At 39.3% G+C, this 23,257-nt stretch overlaps 1 protein-coding gene across 5 annotated transcripts in view; it reads left to right on the forward strand.

Annotated features, from left to right (window-relative positions):
* Positions 1-21,516, forward strand: part of THRB (thyroid hormone receptor beta) — a 126,046-nt gene extending 104,530 nt beyond the window's left edge. For all 5 annotated transcript variants that reach the window (XM_039711128.1, XM_039711134.1, XM_039711119.1 and 2 more), the window contains 6 exons: positions 1,779-1,879; positions 5,700-5,847; positions 7,233-7,438; positions 10,190-10,336; positions 14,366-14,624; positions 16,041-21,516. In XM_039711128.1, coding sequence (XP_039567062.1) covers positions 1,779-1,879; positions 5,700-5,847; positions 7,233-7,438; positions 10,190-10,336; positions 14,366-14,624; positions 16,041-16,282 — 1,103 coding nt within the window. In that variant the 3' untranslated portion in view covers positions 16,283-21,516. The remainder of the gene's footprint in view (positions 1-1,778; positions 1,880-5,699; positions 5,848-7,232; positions 7,439-10,189; positions 10,337-14,365; positions 14,625-16,040) is intronic.
* The last annotated feature ends 1,741 nt before the right edge of the window (positions 21,517-23,257 follow it).

Below are 23,257 nucleotides of genomic sequence, written 5' to 3' on the forward strand. Positions count from 1 at the left end.
GGCCAAATTCTGCATGAGGGGAGGAGTAATAAACACAGCAGTGCAGGCCCAAGTGGGAGGAAACTGCTTTGCACTGGAGTATTTGGGGATTCCTGGTGGGCAGTAAGTTGCATATAGACCAGCAATGTGTTTTTGAAGCAAGGGAGGTAAATGGCATCTGGTCTGCTTTAGGAAAGTCGTCACCAGCAGCTTGAGCGATATGATCCTTTCTTTCTGTTCAGCTCTAGTGAAACATCTGCAGTGTTTGGTCCAGTTCTGGGCTCCCCAACAGAAGAAAGACACAGACATCCTGGAGTAAACCTGGCAAAGGGCCAGAGAGATGATGAACTGGAGCATCTCTTCTGTGAGGAGTAACTGAGAAAACTGGGACTCTTCAGCTTTGAAGCAGAGAAGGCTCAAGGGGGCATATCAGTTTGTGTGAATACCTCATCCCCCACACTGCAGAAGACAGGGCCAGACTCCTCTCAGTTCCCAGTGACAGTACTAGAGGCAGTGAGCACAAATAGAAGTACAGGAAATTCCTTCTGAGAAGGAATAAAATAATAATAAAAGAGTATTTTCTTTTCTCTGTGGAGGTGACAGAGCAGAACATTTGCACAGAGAGTCTCCATCCCTAGAGATAGTCAAAAGCTGTCTGGGCCTGGGCCTGGACAGCTGGGTCTAGGTGGCCCTGTGTTGAGCAGGGGTGTTGCAGCAGTTGACTTCCAGAAATTACTTCCAACCTCAGCCATTGTGGGATTCTGTGAAATGTTTATTACACTACACTAATCTTACACAGTTATACATATAGGTGCACTTTCATCTCTCCCCTCAAAGGGAATCTGAGATCTCTATGTTATATCTTCACAGTGTGATTTTTCAGAAGGCAAAGTTATGAACTGTAACTCCATTAGTTATGAGTCATGGAAACATTGATTTTGAAACATTTGTATTTTACCCTGTGTAAAAGTTGTCTGTGGTTACAATTACTTTTTGCTTGCCCTCAGTATTGTTTTGGTTTTTTGCTCGAATTGAAAATATGTTTGTGTTTTCAAAACAAATGTCATTGTGGGAAAAGAACCAAGCATTGCCAATTTTTTTCACAGCAGGAATATTTTCACTAGCTGGATCTGGTAAACCACTTCTGAAGAGAAAATTTCATTCTAACACTACATGTACACACACACGCACACACACACACACACGCATACACATTATTGAATGTCCATGTATTTTGCTTTAAATTCAGGCTACATTAACTATTCCTGTGGAATATGTCAAGGTCAGGCATGATCAATAAAACTTGGGCTATATGTTGCTTGTAACTTTCCGCTTTGAAACAAACCATCTGTCAGTAAATGTTTCGTACTACCAAGTCCCCCAGTCACACTGAAACCTGGAGTCTCATCTGCAGTGTACAAGTATATTGAGGTTTTTTCTGATATACAGAACAGAAACATAATGTATGCCTTTACTGCTATTTTATTATTTCACATCAAATATTTTGAAGTAATACGTATTTGCTGATGTAGTATTTCACTCGGGAGAGAGAAATCATGTTCCAGCTTTTCCCTCTTGACCAGTAGACATTGAATGAGTCTGAAAAATAGAAAATCTTATAGACTGTGATTAATTAAGTCTGTAACATAGTACAAACTTTTATTCAGGAAATTCAGTGAGTTCAGAAGTATGGCGCTGGTAGACAGGATATGCAGTGGATTTTAATGCAGTCTTTTTATATCCAATGTATCCTAAAATTTGTATGGAGTTTACATGCCACATCCTCTTTTTCTTTGCAGGGTACATACCCAGTTACTTAGACAAGGATGAGCTATGTGTAGTATGCGGGGACAAAGCCACCGGATATCATTATCGCTGCATCACTTGCGAAGGTTGCAAGGTAAATGGCACGGTGGGAAAGTGGGAATCATAAACAGCTCTCCAGCTACTCCATTATACAGACTTCCTGAACTGTGCTGTCAAATCAAATAAAGACAGATTAGAAGCTAGTAAGAACATCCAGTACTGGTGATAAGCTCTATCTGACCATGCTGCTGTTCTTCATATGCATAAGGACTATAGTTAGTTTTTGCCGTGTTTGCTTCTGAAAAGAAAACAAGAAATTTAGATTGTTGTTGCTGCTGTTTAACAGTTAGCTTTTGAATTTCCATTTTTTAATGTTTCTTTATCCATGTTCTCAGCCAGGGTACATCAGCATGTTCCCAGCTACTCCACTGAAGCTGTTTATGCAATAGCTAAGGTTCTGCTTATGGAAGTCTGTAATGTAGCGATTAGCAGTGTACCAGTGCCTCTCACCATCCCTGTGAAGAAGCAGAAATCAAAATCCTTTCCACATGCTCATGTTACAGCAACATCCATCAATTTGGGAAGCATTGACACCCAATTTAAATAGTTTCAAAAAGATTTTGACTTCTTTAACTTAAGCATATTGAAATGTGCTTTCAGACCTAAAATGCATCTACATGACTACATGCAAAATTAAGTTTAAAAAGAGATTGCTTTGGGCAAGTAAATAAAAAAATAGAGTAACACAATCAGACACATCTTACATGATTTCACTGCCATGAATTTGTCTAAATAGCTTGAGATTCTGTAAGAAAGCTATTCTTTCCTGCAGAAAGTAAGAAACAAAAAATGTTTCTCTAAACAAATGGGACCACACATGTCTTGGGCTAGTGTCATGAGACTAAGCCATGAAAGTCTCATTTTTTCACCCACAAAGTCTGGAACATTTGGATGTGATATTTTGAGTTTGGATTGGCTTTAGAGCTCCTCATCACAGTAACTCTTATTACTCTTGTTGAAGTAGTTCTTTTGGTTGTACATAATTTCGCTAAGTTACATGTGTGAAATACACAGAGACCTAGATATCCTATGTATAGCAGATTCATGGCAATATTCATAATGGTTTTATACATACACTTACATACAAAGTATAAAAAAGTACTTATATCTTTAAAAAGAATTGTGGAGCTGCACAAGTGGTTCTTACACATTTGCATCCTGAATACAATATACAGATGATAACAATACATGTATGGATGTGACTTAATTTAGATATAATGGGAAATAAGCAGTACTGGGGCAGTATGAAGTAATACTTAGCTCCCAGCTGAACAGCTGTATCTATTGCGAGCTTTCCTGCTAAGGTTTTCATTACTTCAAGTCAAGTAGTTCTTTTTATGCCTACCAGCTATTTTATAGACATAGCATACAAATTTGCTTTTATCTTCACATACAGTTCTTCTCTCTGATGTATAATTTTAAATAATGCTTATGCGCATAAGGACCTGAAATAACAATTTCAAAAGTAATTATTTTCTTGGAGGAGCTGCATATACATTTCAAGCTGTATGATATATCAACAAAGTTATATGTTTTATCAATACACAATATATATAATAAATTTTCAATTAATTTGATGTTTACTAGTTGCTTCCACTCAAAGTCACTTTAGTTTTGTAACAAGCATAATCAAGGCTGACAACCAAAGATTTGCTTTGGCAAGTGCTTTCATGAGCAAAGCATCCTCACACATGATTTCTGAAGAGTAAATTGTGAGGAATTTAAACACAAATAAATGAGCAGTGAGTTCTGACATCACTGAAATGTTTTTCCTGACTTTACCCATTGCATCTACTGCTATATATGTGTGTAGTAAAGGAGTTTAGAAAGAGTTACTGCCTACTATACAATGTGCTTTCTTTTACTGATGAGAATAACGTTTCTGTGGTGAAGTGTTTAGAAAGATACAGAGAGCAACTTCCTTAACGTGGATCTAGAGATGAACAAAGAAGGATTTTTGCAAAATTTTTCGGAGGAATGCAAAGAAGTGAGAAGGTGAAATGGGCTGTCCCAGCAGAGGTGATAGAGACACTTGCCATCATAAAGCTACAGCTACATGAAATCCCATGCAAGGTTTAGAAAGCAGAAGCTCACTGCTGAGATTCATTAGAGAATTTTCTATCTCTTGCTTCATAACTATTGATAACCCTGTGACCCTGGTTGCCCGCAGCCATCTTAGGTGTTCAGAAAGGGGTGGAGCAGATCCTGCCTCTAGGAGTTCATCACAGGGTTGAGAACAGAACCAAAACTGGGTGTTCAGTAGATGAGAGTTTGAGACTTATTCCAAACCCCACATAAGGATATCTTGCCTGTAATTTCCTGGATTTTATCTTAACACAACTGGTCCCAGTCTTGCAAAGGCTCCCACACAAGCTTTATGCCACTCAGTTTAATTAACATTTCAGGTCTTACCATAATTAAGGAAGAAAGAGTTGTACTTTGCTCAAACTGAACCTTGTAAGATAAAACTCTAATGAGGACAAGGCTGTTCATTATTTTCACTGGAGTTAGGAGTACAAGCTGAAATACAGACTTATCTGTACATGTTAATTCAACATTCTGTGTTAAAAGAAATTGCGCACTGCTGTAAGATTTTACTGGGTATTATTTAACATGATTTAAAAACAGACCTTTCGCCTACTGAAGTGAAGAGACTATTCATTAGACAAAATCCCAGCTGAAGAGACTATTCACAAGGTAAAATCTCACTTGAATTTTGCCATTGTTTTGACTAAAACCAAAGCCATTCTGAGCAGCCTCAGTCAAACAGGACTGGAGTGTCAGTGTGTTCTTTGTGTCAAGGTAATCCCAAGCTGCATTGCTGAATTTACACAGTCTCAAATAATGGTGAAACTTGAAATTAAAGTGAAGTCTAAATTTTCTGCTTTACAGCCTATCTTGTTCATATCTTACGGTCTTGGGGAGTTTATCCAGCCCTTGCAAAAGTCAGTGAGAAAAGTCATGTTGAAATTAATTGCCAGGATTTTATCCATAATGTTCAGAGATAACTTTTATCTGATTTCATTACCTACAGCAGGGTTTTATGGGGCACTTGAATGAGTGAATTCAGTGGGATTTTATTAGTTCATATGGTCTTAGGATCTGTTTAAATTTGCAGGATAGATTTGTGTTATGATAACATAGATAGATAGATAGATAGATAGATAGATAGATAGATAGATAGATAGATAGATAGATGGACAGATGAGTCTTTGGTGGTGATGGGGCTTTTGAAATTCTGTGGTAAATACAAATTAAATCTGCTTCTCAGAAACACAAATAATTTATAAATTAGGGATCCTTTCAGTTTCGAACCAAACTCAAAGATTGTGTCGACTGTATTTGCAAAGTCTTTTTCTTGCCCAGATTTGGTTGGTTATTTGGCTTTTATGGAAATAAAGCAGTGGAACTGTTTGTCCTCAATCCTTTAATAGCACAAACACACCACCATGCTTACTATTTGCAGAAGCTGCTTTTTAATTAAAACTATGTGTATGACTTTCAATATCCTTCAAAATCATTACAGAATTTGAAAAGAGGCTCAAAAATACTTCATATACAAAAAAAAAAAGTAACAATAAAAAATAAGACTACAAGAAGACGTACACAGTATTTGTGTCTCAAGACAGCAGTACTTGCACCTTTACTTATCTAAGATGTCTATATGTTTTTGTTTGGGAAAATCAAGAGAAATGCCATACACTATAAAACTGGTTTGAGAGCTTTGAGAACTTCTGGAAATGAAGTGTGTTATCCTGCATACTTAGGTACATGCCTAACAAATCAAGCAGCTCTCAATTTTTAAAAAATGCTCAGTGCTAATGCTTTCCAATGTATTTATTTCTTGCACCTAGGGTTTTTTTAGAAGAACCATTCAGAAGAACCTCCATCCAACCTATTCCTGTAAATATGAAGGAAAATGTGTGATAGACAAAGTAACAAGAAATCAGTGCCAGGAATGTCGCTTCAAAAAATGTATCTTTGTTGGCATGGCAACAGATTGTAAGTATATTTTCCTGGTTTTTCTTTATTTTATTTTTTTCAGTGTCTGTGTTTACTTAAAGTATGTTGATTGATGAAGCTTGTTAAAGTAAAGTAGAACTGCCAGCCCTTTTCTGGTTTTAATAATACCAAGGAATCCTACTCGTTGCATTAAGCCACTTTCACAGGGCTGTAATTTTTTGTTTATCCTTCATCAGGCTGCACCTTCTCCTGGCCTTACCAAGCTGAGTAACAATAGGAATGTTCACTCTTTGGAGGAGAGAAGGGAGAAATGCATCTGGACGGACACTTTGCTTGAGATAAAAACATCTTGTTTAGAAAATTCTGGAGGATGTGAAATTGAATGTCATTGTATGAGTCATCCTGCAGTTGTTTGTTTTATTTTTAGCCCTGAAGAAGTTATCTGCTGCAAAGATTTTGAGTCTCTTCTAAAGAACTAGAAAATATGGCTGTAAGATTAATCCTTAGGGGTCTTCTTTTCCTGCCGTTGCACAAGGATTTACACCAATAACTTCAATTACTACAAATGGGAGGAAGTCACGTAAAGCCCCCAGAAGTCATATAAATCCCCTTGTGCCTTCATGGTTGTTGCCAGTATAATCCTTTGCAGAAGAACTGACAGGAAAACAGGCCCAGTAAACAGAAGAATAGTCTAACTTAGTATTTTCATTGTTAATGTAATGTATATCAGTGCCCTCTGTCTAGAGGGAAATAGAATAAAGGAGACAATTTCATTGTGGCCAGGTATACCTTCAAGAGAGGGGCTGGATACCAGTGTAAGCAGAGCAGCCCTGGGGCCTGTGTACCTGGAGTCACTGAAAATAATGGGGCTGTACAGGAACACCACTTGTGGGGATTAGGGAAAGAGCCAAAGGCATCTTGACCTGATTGTGTCATGCTTCAGGCAGAAGAGCCTTCTGTGAATAAGTGCTCCCACTTTCTTCGATCCATGTTACCTTCTCTTGGCATCCAAGTACATGTTCTGCACTTCACAGCAGTGAGTGTGGGCATGCTGATATGACTTCAAAGAAAACAGAAGTGCATCTTTCCCAATATGGATTACTCCAAGTCCATTATAGGAGCACTTGGACACCTCACAAAGCTTTTGCATATTAGTTTTATTGGTGGAACAGCCCCTTGAGGGCAATGGCATTATACAGAGCATTACCAGGACAGTAAGTCCCTCTTTGCTATCCAAGCTTCTGAGAAAACAAAGTTTGAAGAGAGAAGTAAGAGAACTGTCTCAACTGTGGGTCTTGCCAAGGTACTTCCTTACTGATTAGTTAAAGTGTTTGTAAGCAGCTGGTACCTCAGGCACACAAAAGACCAGAGTTTTGACAGTCTTATGAGCTTCCTGCCATTTTTGTATGTTTTTTCCCTGCTAGTGGTGTTGGATGACAGCAAGAGGTTGGCAAAGAGGAAGCTGATAGAAGAAAATCGAGAGAAGAGACGTCGGGAAGAGCTGCAGAAAACCATTGGGCACAAACCAGAGCCAACAGATGAGGAATGGGAGCTCATCAAAATTGTTACTGAAGCACATGTGGCCACCAATGCACAAGGAAGCCACTGGAAGCAGAAAAGGAAATTTCTGGTAAGGGCTGTAGCCTTGTACACTGCTCTTAGAGCCAGGTTCTGTTCTTTCTTCTGCAGTGCCTTCCCAGCATTGCAACCCCAAAGAGATTGTATCACCACTGTACTGATGTTTGTGAAAAAAGGATGATTTTGCGTAGTTATTACTTCATTTTTCGTGCCTGAACTTCAGGGTTAGATCCGACCAGTCTTTCAAAATATAAACAGCCTGTTGCTATGTTAAGGCTTACTCAGCTGGATACTTTTATTGTGCTATGATAAGAAAAAGTAGAAAAACTGTTTCTCTCCTGATTAAGAACAGAAGCAGTCTATAATGCATACTGTATTTTTTAATATATTCTATTTAGGGATAGTTGTCTTTATTATTGAAAGTGTTAAAGCAATATAAATTTCTAGATAAAAGCTGCTACTTTTGGTTAATAACTCAGGGGTTTTACCTCTTTTGGTTAGTGGTGGATACAGTAATGAAAATAAGGCAAGGAAAATTAATTTCAGTGAGAGCAGGATGATACATACACCATACCATTGGGATTGCAGCCTACAAAACAGCTTAGATTTTCATCCTATAACTAAGGGTCAGAAAATGAATGGTGATTTTCAGCGCTCAACCTTAAAAACGGATTTATTTTATTTTTCTAAATCGATTTTTAAGGGAAATAAGTGCAGAATGCAAAATGCTTGTACCACACAAAAGAGGGATTAGAGACTGCATTTCAGAAATACACAGAAGTCTTGAACAGTCAGGGTATACTAAATCAGATAGAACACACTCATCTTTTTGCAAGCCTAGGCTCCTACTGCGTAATTCACCATGGGAATTTCAACTCACTGTTGAATTGCTAAGAGAAATTATGTACTCAGAGCAGCTGATCTCTTTTATAATGTTGGGGTTTTTTTAATGCTAGTGACACTATCTAAATTTCTATATGAATGGCTCGTGTTCATAGTACTCTACAGTCAAGAAACCACAGGCAGTCATCACTGGCAAGAACCAAGAAAGCACTTTCCAGGGGCGTTGCAGAGCAAGGTGTGAGCAGACCAAGAAGCAGCTGCAGTAGTATTTTTGGTTTCTTAGACAGAAGTGCTGTTCTTCAGGTATCAGCTGGTTTGGGATAAAACCTAGGGAGCTCGAGGCTGGGGCTGGGAATGAGCTGTTGAAGAGCAGGAGAAGCTGACAGTCTGCCCCAGGAGTTATGGATCTGTCCTCACGTGGCTGACGCAGGTTCTTTGACAACAGGGACTTCATTGGGATCCGCACCTCCTCTCCTCTTGAGTCAGGTGGAAGGAGCTCCCCTCCAGTGTGTTATCTTTAGCTGGCTCTCCTGACTTGCTTTGCCTTTCCCAAGAAAATGCTGTGCTCTTCCTTTTTCTCCATAACAATGGTTAATGTGGGTTTAAGCATTTGGTCTTTTTTGCTTGGAAGCGATGAAGGTTGTTTATCATGAGCACACAAACAATGTGGTTTAGTTACCCAAGATTCAGGAAGGGAGAGAGCCTAGAAATGAGTTTGTTTGAGTTTTTTAGTAGAAACCATCAGATAATTGAGCCCAGTCTTCTTCATTGTTCCTTTCCAATTGGTGCTTGCTTTATTAACACATTGCTGAGTTTTTTCTTGTAAGAAGTAAGATTTGGATTCAGATTGGTTACAGAAGGACCTTTTATGATGTGTTTCTTTTAAAAAGTGGTTGAACACAAGTTTTTATTACAGACAGCACTTTCAGCACCTCCCCTGTTTAAGTGTCTTCTATAAATGTCATAGGGCCCATCAGTCTTAAAGGTCTGTTTCTCTGGATTTTATCTACTTTTTGACCTTAGTGTGAGCAGAATGAAACCTCTGCATGGTCTTTGGTAGGTGTTTGTAATTGCAAAGCCACACTTAAAAAATAAACCAAACAGCTTTGATGTGCTTGTTTTTAAAATATATGGTAACATTGGCCAGCTGCATAAAAACCAGGTGAACAAGTTCAAGTGCATTTGGAATAAAAAAACACTCATTACAGATTCTGCTTGAAACTATTTCATTGTATTTTCCTATTGAAATCCTCAAAATATGATTTGTTTTTCATTTGGAGAAGCCTTGAGCTGAAATCGTGCAACAGGCAATTTTCAACCAAAAGTTTACACAGATGAGTTCAAATTCCATTTACATTATCCAGGGCACCTTTAGGTTAGCCTGTTCTTTCTTGTTCATAAGTTGTTTTAGCTTTGCACATGAGTTGTTCTAGCCTTTTGGAAACTGGCCTTGGCAATTGCCTGAGGGGGCCCTGTGATACCTGGCAATCTCTTCTGGGGAGACTTTCTGAGCTTTGAGTGGGTAAAGAGACTAATTCTGCAAAGCAGCAGCATCTTTTCAGGGGTAGTACATCTCCTCAACTCTCTTTGCTTTTAGAGAAACTTGAGAGGTTTCAGCTCCTGTAAGGAAAAACATGCCTATGTTTTTAAGCAAAAGATGCATGTGCTGCACCCATAAAATACATGGATACAGACGCAAGGAAGAAACTGTGCACACAACAGTCCAGCTCTCCACAAAGAATGGTTAGAACCAGTCACCCATTTCTCTGTGCAGTCACCTCTTTCACAAGTGCCTTACAAATTAATTCACATTTTGTGACGTAAATGGACTTTACTTATAAAGCAAATAGTGTTGCTTTTTATTTTAGCATCTCTTTTATACCAACTAGAACTTTTTGGAGTATAAAATAGTTGCTCTAAGACAGACTGCTCCTTTAAATATCTTTGTTTATATCCTTAGCCAGAAGATATTGGGCAGGCACCAATAGTTAATGCCCCAGAAGGTGGGAAAGTGGATTTAGAAGCCTTCAGCCAGTTTACAAAAATTATCACACCAGCGATTACAAGAGTGGTGGATTTTGCCAAAAAGTTGCCTATGTTTTGTGAGGTAAGAAGACTTTCTTGCACTCCTCATTTGTATGCCTGTTGTTAAAAACTACTCAAAATACTCTGGCATGGAACTTAAAAATTCAATGTGTCTAAAACTAAAAAAATTAAAGACACTCAAAATCAATGGGACTAGAATAATCTGTGTTTTAATGAACTTTCTTTTTCCTGTGATTACTGAAACCCTGTGTGTTAATCTGGAAGTCGTTGTGGTTTATTAGGGACTTAGATATGTCTTTAGAGGTGGCCTTGAACAAAGCAAATGAACAAAAAGATACTGTCTAGAAGCATTACTGATATGTTTAATAAAATCTTGCAGCACATGGTTCCCTATGTATCTTCTGGCTTCTTGGAGGTACAGTATTGTAGAGTTGGGTCTACACAGTAAAAAATTCTTGAAATTCATGAAAGCACCCCTGTCTGGGAGTGACACTTGCCTCGTTGGGTTCCCTAGACTTGGTTTTCCTGAATGGGGAGGTTGTGCATAAAAGAGTCTGTGAAAGCAATGGATTGTCATTCCAAGTAAATACTCACATGTAAATATGCAGTAAATAGACTCAAAGGCTTGGCTGCACATTGGGAATACAGTGGTCTTACACTGATCTCATTTGTACCAAGGTATCATTTTTATTGAAGGACCATATGCAATGGCTGATTATATTTTTTTCCTCCGATTTAATAAATGGTATCAAAACTGCAGCCTAAAATAATATTTTAGTCTTAATGATCTAAATAATTTTCATAGAATCATAGAAAAGTTTGGGTTGGAAGGGACCCTAAAAATCATCTGGTTCCAACCCCCCTGCCATCAGCAGGAACACCTTCCGTTTCACCCTTTGAGGTCAACACCCTACCAGAAAGGAAGGGTAGGGCAGCCATCAAATTTTACTCTATTGTGGCTGGCAGCTTTTTTTTCAAAGTCAGTCAGGGAGAGCTATGTATGTTCCCTGGCAAGTACAGAACAAGAAGAGGTCAATATCAGTAGTAGTCATAGTGTAAATATCTCACCCTGGCCAGCCTCTGCATTGGCGCCATCAGTCAAGGAAGCATGAAATAGTAGCTAAGCACGAAGATTGTAAAATACTAGGAATATGTCCATAAATCATGAGCATTTAGTGTCTGAGGGAATCTGTCTCCTCTGATCTGGCATTTGTTGGTCAGAAATTGCAGTGACATACCAAGGTAGTCTTTTTAATTTAGAAAGCTCTCCAGTCACACACAGACTTCAGTGCCCATCTGACATCTCCTACCCCTCCTGGCCACCATGGTCCCACTTGTGTCAGAACTAGGCAGGAAGCATGGATGAAGAAGTCAAGGCATCGTTGAGCATGACCTCTGTATGTTATGGGGCTCAGCTGGACAGGCTTTGTTTACAGCTGAGCCTCTGTGTAAACCTGACACATGCCCATATACAGCAAGATGTGATGGCAGGGTGAGGGACAACTCCTCATGAACACTAAGGAGTAGGACAGCTGTCCTCTGAGTTGTCATATAACACTTCCTGTAGCATGAAGAAAATGACAAATGTTTGCTCCTTTTTGAAGGGGCACCCTCCTGTTAACTTTGTTTCCGTATGATTTTTGACCCATGTCTTTTTCTTAGAAGCAACACTGTGTGGGTTGTAGATTTTTTACAAGAAAAAAACACTTCTTTTTTCCATAGGGCCTGCACAGCATTTAAACATTAACTCAGTTCATAATTCCAGAAGCTGTCTGAGAATGCAGTAAATCTCTATGAAAGAGGGACGTGACAGGGAACATCCATGGCAACTTATATTTTCTTGGCTACTTTTCCTTCTTTTTCACATCTTTGGACACATGTAGAAGACAGCAAAGCACTGTGAATGCCCAGCTTAGTTTGTGTGCACCCATTGGCCCCTGCCTCAAACTAAGTATCCAATCTCAGACTAATCAAAGTATAAGGAAAACTTGATTTGCTTCTCAGCATTTCTCCTGTTTTTCCTTCCTGGTTTTCTTTCTGCGTAGAAGATGAAGATTGAAGAGACTATAACAAGTTTAATGTGAGTTTTAAATGTCCAGGCATCAGTGGTTTCACTGTGGGTGAAGCTGTGTAAATACTCTTTGAGGTCACTCAGCTCAGCTCATGGTGCTGCTTTACACATGTCCTGCAGAGGTGAGCACTTCAGGTTCCTGCCTTGTGCCTTTTCTCCCCACAGAGAGGAAGGAAAGGATAACACATGGCAGCGTTTCGTTCACATTTGTTGATCCTGCTACTGGAGGATGCTCTGGTAGCAGCACTCAAGTGGATGAATGTAGGTAGCATTAAAATCTGCACAGCTGGGAGTAGAACTGATGTGCAAGCCTCCTGTCTCTAGTAACTCCTGCTACTGGCAGATAAAACCTGAGGCCTGGCATCTGTGAAACAGGTGTCCCATGTATCCTTCAGAATTGGAAAAGCAGTTGAAAAACAGGCATAGTCAGACTGCCGCTACCATAAAGAAGTTTTTTAAGAAGGATCAAGTAGAAAGAATTCTCATTAGTTTCATGGCTCACTAATCAACAGCTGAAGCAACACAAAATGTCTTCTCTACTGTTACCTGTTTCTTTTCTACTATTCTTTCTTCTGTTTAGAGGCTTGGGGTTTTTTTTAATTTCTCTTTTCTTCTCCCTTCTCTCTGTCTTTCTTTCATGTTCTTTTTTTCACTTCCATTGCTTTTTCCAGTATCTCTTCATGGTTCCTCTCACATATCTATTCTCATTTTAATTTTTTTAAACTCTATTTCTTTCCCTACTTCAGTCTCTGCTTCCAAACAGTGGAATTGTCATTGGGTAGCGAGACTGCTGCTGTGCCTCTGCAGTCTTCCCCACACTGCTGCTGAGCTGAGGGTCATCTGTAGGGAAACTGATTTGCTCTGAACAGGATGAGTCAATTTTCTTGTGTATTAAACACTTCACACCTGAATCTGGCATTGCTGGAAAAGTAGCTGCATGACTCAACTCATTTTCCTGACCATGGCTAGCTCTGTGCTTAAAACTCTTCTCTAGCAGGGAACTGCTTTCCACTTGCATTAGGTAGCTCTGCATCATTTTCCACCAAATCAGTGCACTTGCTTTGCACGTGCACCGTTGCCATGTAAACCTATAGTTCAGGAGGGTTTCATTTTTGAATTGCAAAACAGGTAAATATAATAATTTTATATAAATCAAAAATAAATGGCTTTTTGCCTCCTTTCAAGCCAAGTAGAAGTGTGTTGCTCTTTCATTTGTGAGACCCTTGTTGTTCGCTTACAGTCTCAAAACTGTCTTGGTGGGTTTTGTTATCATTGAATAACCTATGAAAACATAAAGACATGCTTTATAGAACAAGTTATGCTCATGTGTCAGCATCCTGGTTATACTCTGTAAATACAGAACCTTTGGACAGCTTGCCTTTGTAAATGGCATGGAAAAGACATGCCCTGAAGAGCGCAGTTTATGCACCAGCATAAAAGCTGTAGCCATACCATAGATTTTCTGTCTATCAATAGAGTAGGGAGCTCAGGGCGAACAGCCTTACTAGATTAATTCTAGATCTCTGTTGATAAAATGGGCAGTGAGAATTCCTGCTCCACTGATTGAGGTATATCCTCTAGATATAAATATTTGTTTAAAACACAGTCCACTCTTACACACCCTCCCAAATGTCTTTCCTTTCCTCTGGTCAGGTAAGAAATAAGTATGGCTAGTAGTGAATTTCACTGGGATGGCTGAGGTCTGCACCAGCCCCAATTATAGTTTATTCTGCTGTGATAAGTTGTAAGCTGAGGGAGCCAACAGCTGTGTTATTGCTAGATTTCCTAAGGGTGTGTGGGGATGCTAACCAGGGAATGTTAACCTGCTGGTAGTTCCTGAAGGCAGGAACACAGGTCCTAGGGGATTGTGCAGGGAGCATGTTTGGAGGAGAACTGCACTATGCAGGGCAGTGTCCTGGGCTATGAACTACAACTTCGTGCTTGTGGATCTGTTGTAGCTGTAAAAGCCACTCAGTCTGACAAACATGAATTTTTCTTTGCCATTTATAATTTCTGCAGCTGCCATGTGAAGACCAGATCATCCTTCTGAAAGGCTGCTGTATGGAGATCATGTCCCTCCGAGCAGCAGTTCGCTATGACCCCGAGAGTGAGACTTTAACACTAAATGGGGAGATGGCGGTGACAAGGGGCCAGCTGAAAAATGGGGGTCTTGGCGTAGTGTCTGATGCCATTTTTGACCTGGGCATGTCTCTTTCTTCATTTAACCTGGATGACACCGAGGTTGCCCTTCTTCAGGCTGTTCTGCTCATGTCATCAGGTGAGAACAAAAATATATTGGGATCCAAACAATTTTGAAACTCTTTGGTCTTTGTCACAAGCCTCTTTGTAAAAGAAATAAGATAGATTAGATCTTGTAGTGCTGACTAGAGTAATGTGAGAGGAATTTTCTCTCAAAACCCCAGTGACTTATTTTAGTGAGCACTAGGAAAAAAATTCAGGGTGTTCAGAGAGTTGGAACTGGTTTTGGTAACACACTTTGCTCAGTTTGGTACTTAGGAATGAGCCACAGGTGATCATCAAGAAGAAATCAGTTCTGATTTTGAGCCAGTTTGACTTAAATGAAAAAGTGATAATTTAGCAACTCCTCCCCCAAGTAATGTCATGTTTTGGGCATTCATACACATTTCCACCAGTCTCATATGTTTAGTTTGACTTGCCCTCTTGTTTTTCTAATTAACAGCACCCCTGCTTCCTAATGGGCATTTACAAGCTGTGCTGCTTCCCTATGCTGGGACCATTTGCAACTGGTCATGATACAAAAGCAGCACAGAAAACTTCCTCCAAAGAGTTTCTAACCTTCTCAATTTGAGTATGTTTTTGTATATGCTTCCAGTGATTGTGCCAGCCCAAAGAGGAAATTCCATTCTTGGGCAGTGGCAGATTTGGCAAGATTTTATTTTAAGATGGCTTTGAAGATTGGGCACTGAATAACAATACACAATCAGTGATTTACAAGCATTAACTGCATCTGAGATTAAAAGGTTTCCACATTAATCACAACACAGCACTTCATTTTCCCCATCAAAACATTTTTATTTCTTTTTAGATCCCTACACGCTGATACTGGAGCAGGGTTTCCAAAAGGCATTTCAAAAATTACCTGCTTTCCCAGAGGTGTCTCCTGAGAAGTGATGTGAAAGGGGCTTTCCCAGTCCTCGTCTGGGTGCCAGTTGAGACAGCCAGACTTTTAGTCTTTGTTGTTCCTTGATGCTCACCTGGGATCAAAGCATGATCGAAGCATGATCAAACCATTAGTCAAATTGCAGAAAAACAGATAGAAAGGAACTGTAATTTAGGTACCTGACAAGGATTTTTTTTTCTTTATTAGTTGTTTTACAGTAAAATGTAAATAGAAACCTTAGCTGAAATCAGGGATCTGATGTTCTAGTCACTGTAAGGAAGCACTTCCCAAACAGCTACACTCTGTGTAAGTGTGTAAGTGAGCAAAGCAGACATTGGATGAAGAAAGGAAGGATTATCTTCTCCTTTTAACAGGCATAATACTATCAAATGAGTTGGCTGGAGTGAAAGAAGTTCGTGGTAGAGCCACAAATGTCCCTGGTCTCTCTCTTTTCTTGCCTAACATCAGAATCATCCTATTTTTTTCTGATTTATGATCAGGCATTTGTTAAAGCAAATAAGTAAGAGTATCTTTGCTGCTTTGTATCTACAGATCGCCCAGGCCTTGTTTGCGTCGAGAGAATAGAAAAGTGTCAAGAGGGTTTCCTCCTGGCATTCGAACACTACATTAATTACAGAAAACACCATGTTGCACACTTTTGGCCAAAACTGCTGATGAAAGTGACAGACCTGCGAATGATCGGAGCCTGCCATGCCAGCCGCTTCCTGCACATGAAGGTGGAGTGCCCCACAGAACTGTTCCCTCCGTTGTTCCTGGAAGTGTTTGAGGATTAGAGACTGAAGTGGTTCTCCACACCCCCGTTGCACTACTGGCTGTCATTTCATCCCGTTGCCCAGCTCTTCTCACCTGTTTGTTCTTCTTCTTTCGTGGTCTTCTGTTTCTTGAGATGGGCTGGGGTTTTGTTTGAGTTTTCTTTTGGGGTTGCTGGGGGGCAGTTGTATACACATGGATGAAAACATCCCTTTAATGCGGGTACTTGTGACTATTGCAATTTGTTCTTCAGTCCTTTGATGTGAGTGCTTTGACAGCTTAACAGTGAAAATACAAAACAGACCAATCTCATTCACCAGCATTTGCGTGGTCACCAGCTCACACCCATCATGGCCTGGAAAATAGGGAAGAGAGATTGAAGTGGCAGAAAAATAAATTTGCCTTCAAATTAAAACAGCTATTGTTAATTTCACCCTGACAATTCTGTCTTGTATTTCTCCTTTTGCAGGGTACAACTGACCAATTCATAGTACAAAATTTCTGGTCTTTGTGATGGTTTCTATTGTAACAATTACCACTATGGTCTAGAATCTTCATCATCATTATGATCCCATCATTCTCTGAGGTTTTTTTCCAGCAGATGCAGTTTAACTGTGCCCCATAAATCAAGTACTTAAAATAATGCAGAGTGTTAGAAGGGACTGAGTCTTTTTTTCTTTTTCCATGTGTATGAGATATTAAGATCTTCAGTTTCTAAATTTGGACTCCAGGTAACTTCTGTGGAAGGTTTGTTGGAGTGAGGACAGAAAATTGATTCTCTGAGGTGCTCCTGATAGTGGAGGGGTCTGCTTTTTCTGAGGTGTGTGGAAAATCCATCACTCTGAGGGAGAAGGCTCTCTGTCGGGATAGCAGGCAGTGTCTCAGAGTTATTCAGGGATATGAGAGCTCATGGAATGATGACAAGGAGAATGAAACATATGGGGTGACCTTCAGATAGGACAGAAACCAACTGTGTTATTAACAACACTCAAGACTGTAGAGCTTTATCCCAGGAATACAAATAGTGTTGCTCAGCAGTAATCCTTTGTTTTATATATATATATATATATATAAAGTTTATATGCACTATATATATAATTTTATATATATATAATTACAAATCTTCAGAAAATGTCTTAAACATATTTCCATATTTTCATTTTCTCTCTCTCTCTTTTCCTGACTCTGCCCTGTGTGTGTGCATGTAGATCAACTGAGTTCTCCCTCCCTACAGGTATGTCTGTATGTGCTTCCTTAGGCTAGATGCTCTCTTTATTCTTTTAATTTATTTCCACTAACTGCACTAGCAGGAACCAAACTGAGCAATGACAAAATGTCCTGCTGCCAAAGTCTGCAAGCCAGTACACACAGTCCTGGAATGTTTGGAGGCCAGTGATGAGGACATTGTAGGTAGAGGTTCCTCTCTATCACCATCTCCATTCAGGGATGTTGTCCCTGGATTTTATAAACTTGATATTAAACCATCCTCTGAATTTGTATGACACTTCTAAAACATGTTTCTCTTCTTCCTGGGAACCAGAGATTTAGTTCATGTTTTTTGCACTGCCTCATACCCTACGTTCTTTCATGTTGTGCATGGATTTGCACCTTTCTCTGCTATTTATTGACCTATTTGCCCAGCAAGTTGTGGGCATTGTTAGGGTGGATGTGTTGACTTTCAAAGCTCATGGCCCATATCTGATCCCAGATGTTATGTGCTTATCCCCTCATAAAAACGGGGTACTCAGGAAAATTAATAGATGGAACACGATATATGTGTGTGAGGAGTTAAACTCTTCCTACCGTTCTTTCCCTACATCATAGATAAAGCATTTGAAGTGCTATTGGGCACATTTTTAGGAATTTGGAATCTTGTTCTCTCTGTTGTTTGATACCATATGCACCTGTGATGAGCTGTAGGCACTAGTGTTATCACTTAGGGTTTTTTTTGTCAGAACATGAAACACATTGGGATGTGTAGGAGTTTTTCTGCAGGTAGCAGTGAAGACACACCATTGGAGATTAATTCTTAAATATTTGGTGTAGAACCTCTTTTGTTGGCTGTGTTGGCTCCGTCTCAAAGTGTGTGTCTAAACAATATCTCTATCCAAGTTCCTTGTGGAGCGCTGTCTTGGGAGCAAAGAGTCAGAAACTGGCTTTTTGGATAGGTGGTTGGGGTGACTTGGTGGAGGACTTACAGCATGTGATAGGGAACTCAGAAAAGCAGCTGATCCTTTACTTGAGCTGATGCCTTCACAATCTAGGAACAAAACAACACACTTTCAAGATGATATTAATATTCATTATCAATATTCAATATTCATAATCAACATTCACATCAATATTAATATAGCAAGGAATATAAAAGCAGAATTGGAGGCCTCCAGGTGCAACTATGGCAAAATGCACATGTGATACAGAACTTCCACAATTTTATAAGTTTAATAAATTAGCATATTTAGCAATAGTGTCCAATTAAAAGAGCATTTAGTTAAGTAATCCTCCCTTTTGTTTTTGCCCATTTGGTGTCCCTCCTGCGTTTCTAGCCCCGTATTTACTATGTCTAGAATACATGGTAAAAGGAAATAAGACATCCTTGGCTAAAGAGGCAAGACTAAATAATATTTCAGGAATGTAGCATAATATGTCTTAGAAGGTTATCTTATTGATTTAAATGTAGGGGAAAAGGGGTAGGAAAAGTACTGGGAGCTACAGCCATGTATCAGAAATCTACAAAGCTTTAAATATATGACAAATACATGAAAGGCTTGGGCATCAGTGCCTATGCCCACAGTGGCTTGCAAAGAAAAAAGGAATGTGCGTGTCTTTTGAAGCCCTGTTCTACCATGGATCTGAGCATGGAATTCCTCCTGAAGCCAGTGCACCTGTTTGCTTAATGTGAGCTTGAGTAGGCATTCAAGCTTTTGACTGTGCTGCAGGTGAGACCCAGGAGAGGAAGCATCACATCTCTTCTTGTTCCAAAATACCAATGCAGTTTGGAGCTGTGCTAAGTCAGGGTTCAGAAAGTCAGGCCTCCTTCCTTTAGGTGATTGCAGATGGACTGAAGTGCCTAAAATCAGGCAACTGACTTAGACAGTTCTGGCAGTGCTCTAAGCAGAAAGGACATACATCAACATGTTTTTCTAGCTTAATTCCAGTTAAGTTTGAGTCTGGCACTAATTAACAGACTGAGTTAGTAGTATTCCCTAACTAAAAACTAAAGCCAAGCTTGTCATTGGACAGATTTGATGAACTGACATCTAATAGCCTCTGATCTCCTACCAGTCTTACTTTGTGTCACTTCCTTTACTTCCTCAGTGTGACTGCTGATTTATGTGATCCTGAGGGCAAAACTAACTGACCTTAGCTCTGCGAAGATGTACTTCTAAATATCAGTGATCTCAAGCCATTGTGGGATTGTGCCCCTGGACTGACCACCTCAGTGGCAGACGCCAGTGCCACAGTCAGCACCCTTTGTAGTAACTGGCCTTCTGAGTGAAATAACAAACTTGTGCTCTCCAGTGCAGTCCAGAGTCTTGTTTCTGCTGGTGCCACATGGCTCTCGTGTTTGCTTTGTGGTCTACATGTGGGTCTTACACAGAAGGTTTTTCCTTGTCAAACCTGATTGTCACCATTCATGGTATTGCCCTGAGTAACATGTGCATTTAGATACTCATTTCATGTGTAATCTCAGTTAAGTTGTGATATTTATTATAACATATATAGTGTGTGCTAATGATTTTTGTTTACATTCTGCCAAAATGTAGACCTTATAGTTAGACCTCCCAGGTCCAAAATCATCTTTGAGCAGACTGCTTACTTCTTCAGAGGCAGGTATCAGAAAGAGGAAAAAACTGTCCAGAAAGACCATTTATATCAGAAATCTGCCAAGAGAGGGCTGTTAATCACAAGCAGAGCATGTCATTGCTAGTGATGTATTTTTATGCTATGGAACTCTAATCTGTATGTGTCATATTGACTTCTTGCTGCATGAATCATAAATTTTAAAAATCAGTCTTATGGTTTTGAGATGTAGCCAGCATTCCTAAGGCTAAACCTTTTTCATTGACAGAATCAAAATTCACAACCAAGGAACGTTTTCCTCTCACTGTGAGAGCAAATGAAAGTGTTCAACATTTTTCTTTTCACAAAGGAAGAGGCAACAGAACCTCTTAATGTGTCTTGTTATTGTGATCATCTGGAAATGATTGCCAGAGGTTTCGTTTTGATATAGTAATGAAGTGATCTGTATTTAAATTTTATAGAGAGAATTTTATTCTAGTGTGATAGAGATTTATTTTCCACTTAAAGACTCAAAACGGTGTAAGCACGTTTTTGGTTCTTTTTTTTTTTTACTATGGTATATTTTTGCTTTAAAATTAAAAACAAAACAAAAAAAAAGGTTTGGCCTTATCACAAAGTTTTAGTATAGATGTTAGCAAACGCAAAGAGTATGCATTATTTGTGTGTATCCACATTGACTGATGTCGCCTTCAAAAAGCAATATTGTGCAGGTAATAAGTTGTTTGTGACTGTCCATTGCACAGTTTACCTTCTTTAAAAGCTAACCTTGTTTATGCACAAGACAATCAAATGTAAATCTACATCAGCACCCAGGTGTGGATTAAATTTATGTAAATTACTGAGCACAATGTAAAACATTAAAAGACACTTTATTTAATTACACATTTAATGTTGGTAAAGATAGTATCAGGGCATGAACTAGCTGACATACTGTAATTTCTTTTTCTCTTTTCCTACTTCCTTAGCACTCTGCCGTTTCAGTTTGCTCATAAATACATCAAATTAGTCATTCATAATTTTTTTAAAGAGGAGGGTGGTTTGGGTTGTTTATTTGTTTTTATGAAGTCAGTTGGGAGGACTTACTACTTTGTCTATGAGGTTTGTGGGTTTTACTTATTTGGTTTATTTTTTTATATCAGTTTCATGCCCTGAGGGTAAGGAAAACATTACACCATACAGTAAAAAACAAAGTACCTTGGATGATGTATTTTTTTGCAAACAGTGTTAAGAGTTATGCTAGATTGGTAATATTTTTTCAGCCTAAAATATATTAAAAAAAATCTGTGATCACAAATGTTTTAAACTATCTAAAGAGAAAATTTGTATATTTGGGGAAGAAAATAATTTTTACATAGCTTTTGTATGCAGATATTAAAATGTAATTATGAATATAGTGGGCATAGATAACTGTGTAAGCTTGAATTCTAAAAAAGAAAAAGCTTATAACTGAAAAGTGGTTCTGGTGTCTCTGTCTCTTTGTTACAGGCTCTTTTGTCAGCTCTGTCTCACACTTCCAAACCACTGGAATGGGAAAAGTAGGACCTAGAGCACAATGTTTTATCAGCACTAACCTGTTCACATTTCTGTGCTTCTGCATCCCTTTCATCACCTACCTCATATCTTATCTCCTCTCCTCCCTTCCCTTGGGCAGCCAACCAAAGGTTTTCACTTCCTCACTCTTCACAGCAGCCAACCTTAATTTACTCCAGTGAACTAACTCTTGATTTATGTCTCACTCAATTACATTTTTTAAGGGAACGCCCTTTCTTTCCTTCTCCACTCCCAGTCTAAACAGGGATGGTGTGACAGGAGCAATAAGCTTCCCATCTTTTCATACTTTCCATACCTTAGTCCCCTACCTATTGGAGATCTTCTCATTCAGATATTTTCTCTAGTCTTATTTTCCTTTGCAGTTCTTATTTCTCCTCCAGTTCTTTCACTCCTGGAAGAAGCCAGGCCTATTGCTTCGATCCAGAGTAATGTCTTGGCCTGTCCCAGGTGGCAAACCTAGGAGCGTGTTGTTGACCTGCTGCAGGCAGCCTCTTGCACCCTGAGCCTGTTGTTGAACGCAGGTGCCATTTGTTTGCCACTTGGTGAGGTGGGTGAGGGTTTTCTGTCCTTGAAAACTGAGCCACGTCTGAAGGATTTTCTCTGTGAACTTGGGAGTCTAAAAACAAACGTGTCATACTCATGGCCACATGTGCTGTTCCCCATAGCATCAGTATGAAAACATAGCATCAAAATGAAAACCTGCATATTAAAATTGACTGCATACACATCACTTTTGAAATAAGTAAGGGGTGAGTATAAAAGTCCCTCAGTTCTGTTTATCATATTGCAGCCCTCCTTACCTGGGAGAGAAGACTCCTTTCCAGACAATCACAGAGCATCTTTCTCTCCTCTCATGCGTATGCCTGGTGGAAGCACTGACCCTGCAGGTAGTGCCACAAGCTGCCTTTGTACACACAATGAAAAATTAGAAAAAAAACCCTGAGGAATCTCCTTTGTATCATTTGGGAGAGCTTTGAGACTTCTAAGGTCAAGGAATATTGAAAGGTCTGTGGGATCTTTAAGTCAGAGGCCCCAAAGGGAGAAATAAAATGTCTCACAGGTCATCCTGACCTTGTGGTGACTTGAAAAATTGCAAACTTGGAAAAGTGGTCCAAGCTCTGTACCCTGCTGTGCAGAACTGGAGTGGAACCTACAGGGAAAACAAGACAATTCTTAGTGGATTGTATTTGGAAAACAGTGTGAAAAAGTAAAGAAGGACATCAGCAAATAAATAGCAAAACCCAGAATGAGTCATTTTCTGAATTTCATTGGGATCTGAATTTGCAAGAGACTGTTTGAGAGGGTATGGGGGTAGCTTCAAGCAGTGTTTCTCTGAACAGAAATGTTCTAGTTACAAGAAATAAAAGCAGTTTTTCAAAATTCAAAGACAAGCTCTGTTTAAAGAGGAAAAAAGTGTTACATGTCAAGGTCTTTGGTATCTCCTTGCTCAGAGATAGGAACAAAAAGGAGAAGAAGTTGTCTTTTCTGGGATAACCATATAAGCAGAGAGCTTCACTGCCTAATGTAAAGTTTAAAATGGAAATGAAAGCTGGGGCATGTCTTTGTGCACATATAAAGTTGCAGGAGGAGTTGCTAGGGCTGAAAACATGTCCTGCTGGAGCTGTAGATAATGACAAAAGGTG

This window comes from Passer montanus, unplaced genomic scaffold, assembly GCF_014805655.1.
Source record: "Passer montanus isolate IOZ18808 unplaced genomic scaffold, ASM1480565v1 scaffold10, whole genome shotgun sequence".
NCBI classification, from domain to species: Eukaryota; Metazoa; Chordata; class Aves; order Passeriformes; family Passeridae; genus Passer; species Passer montanus.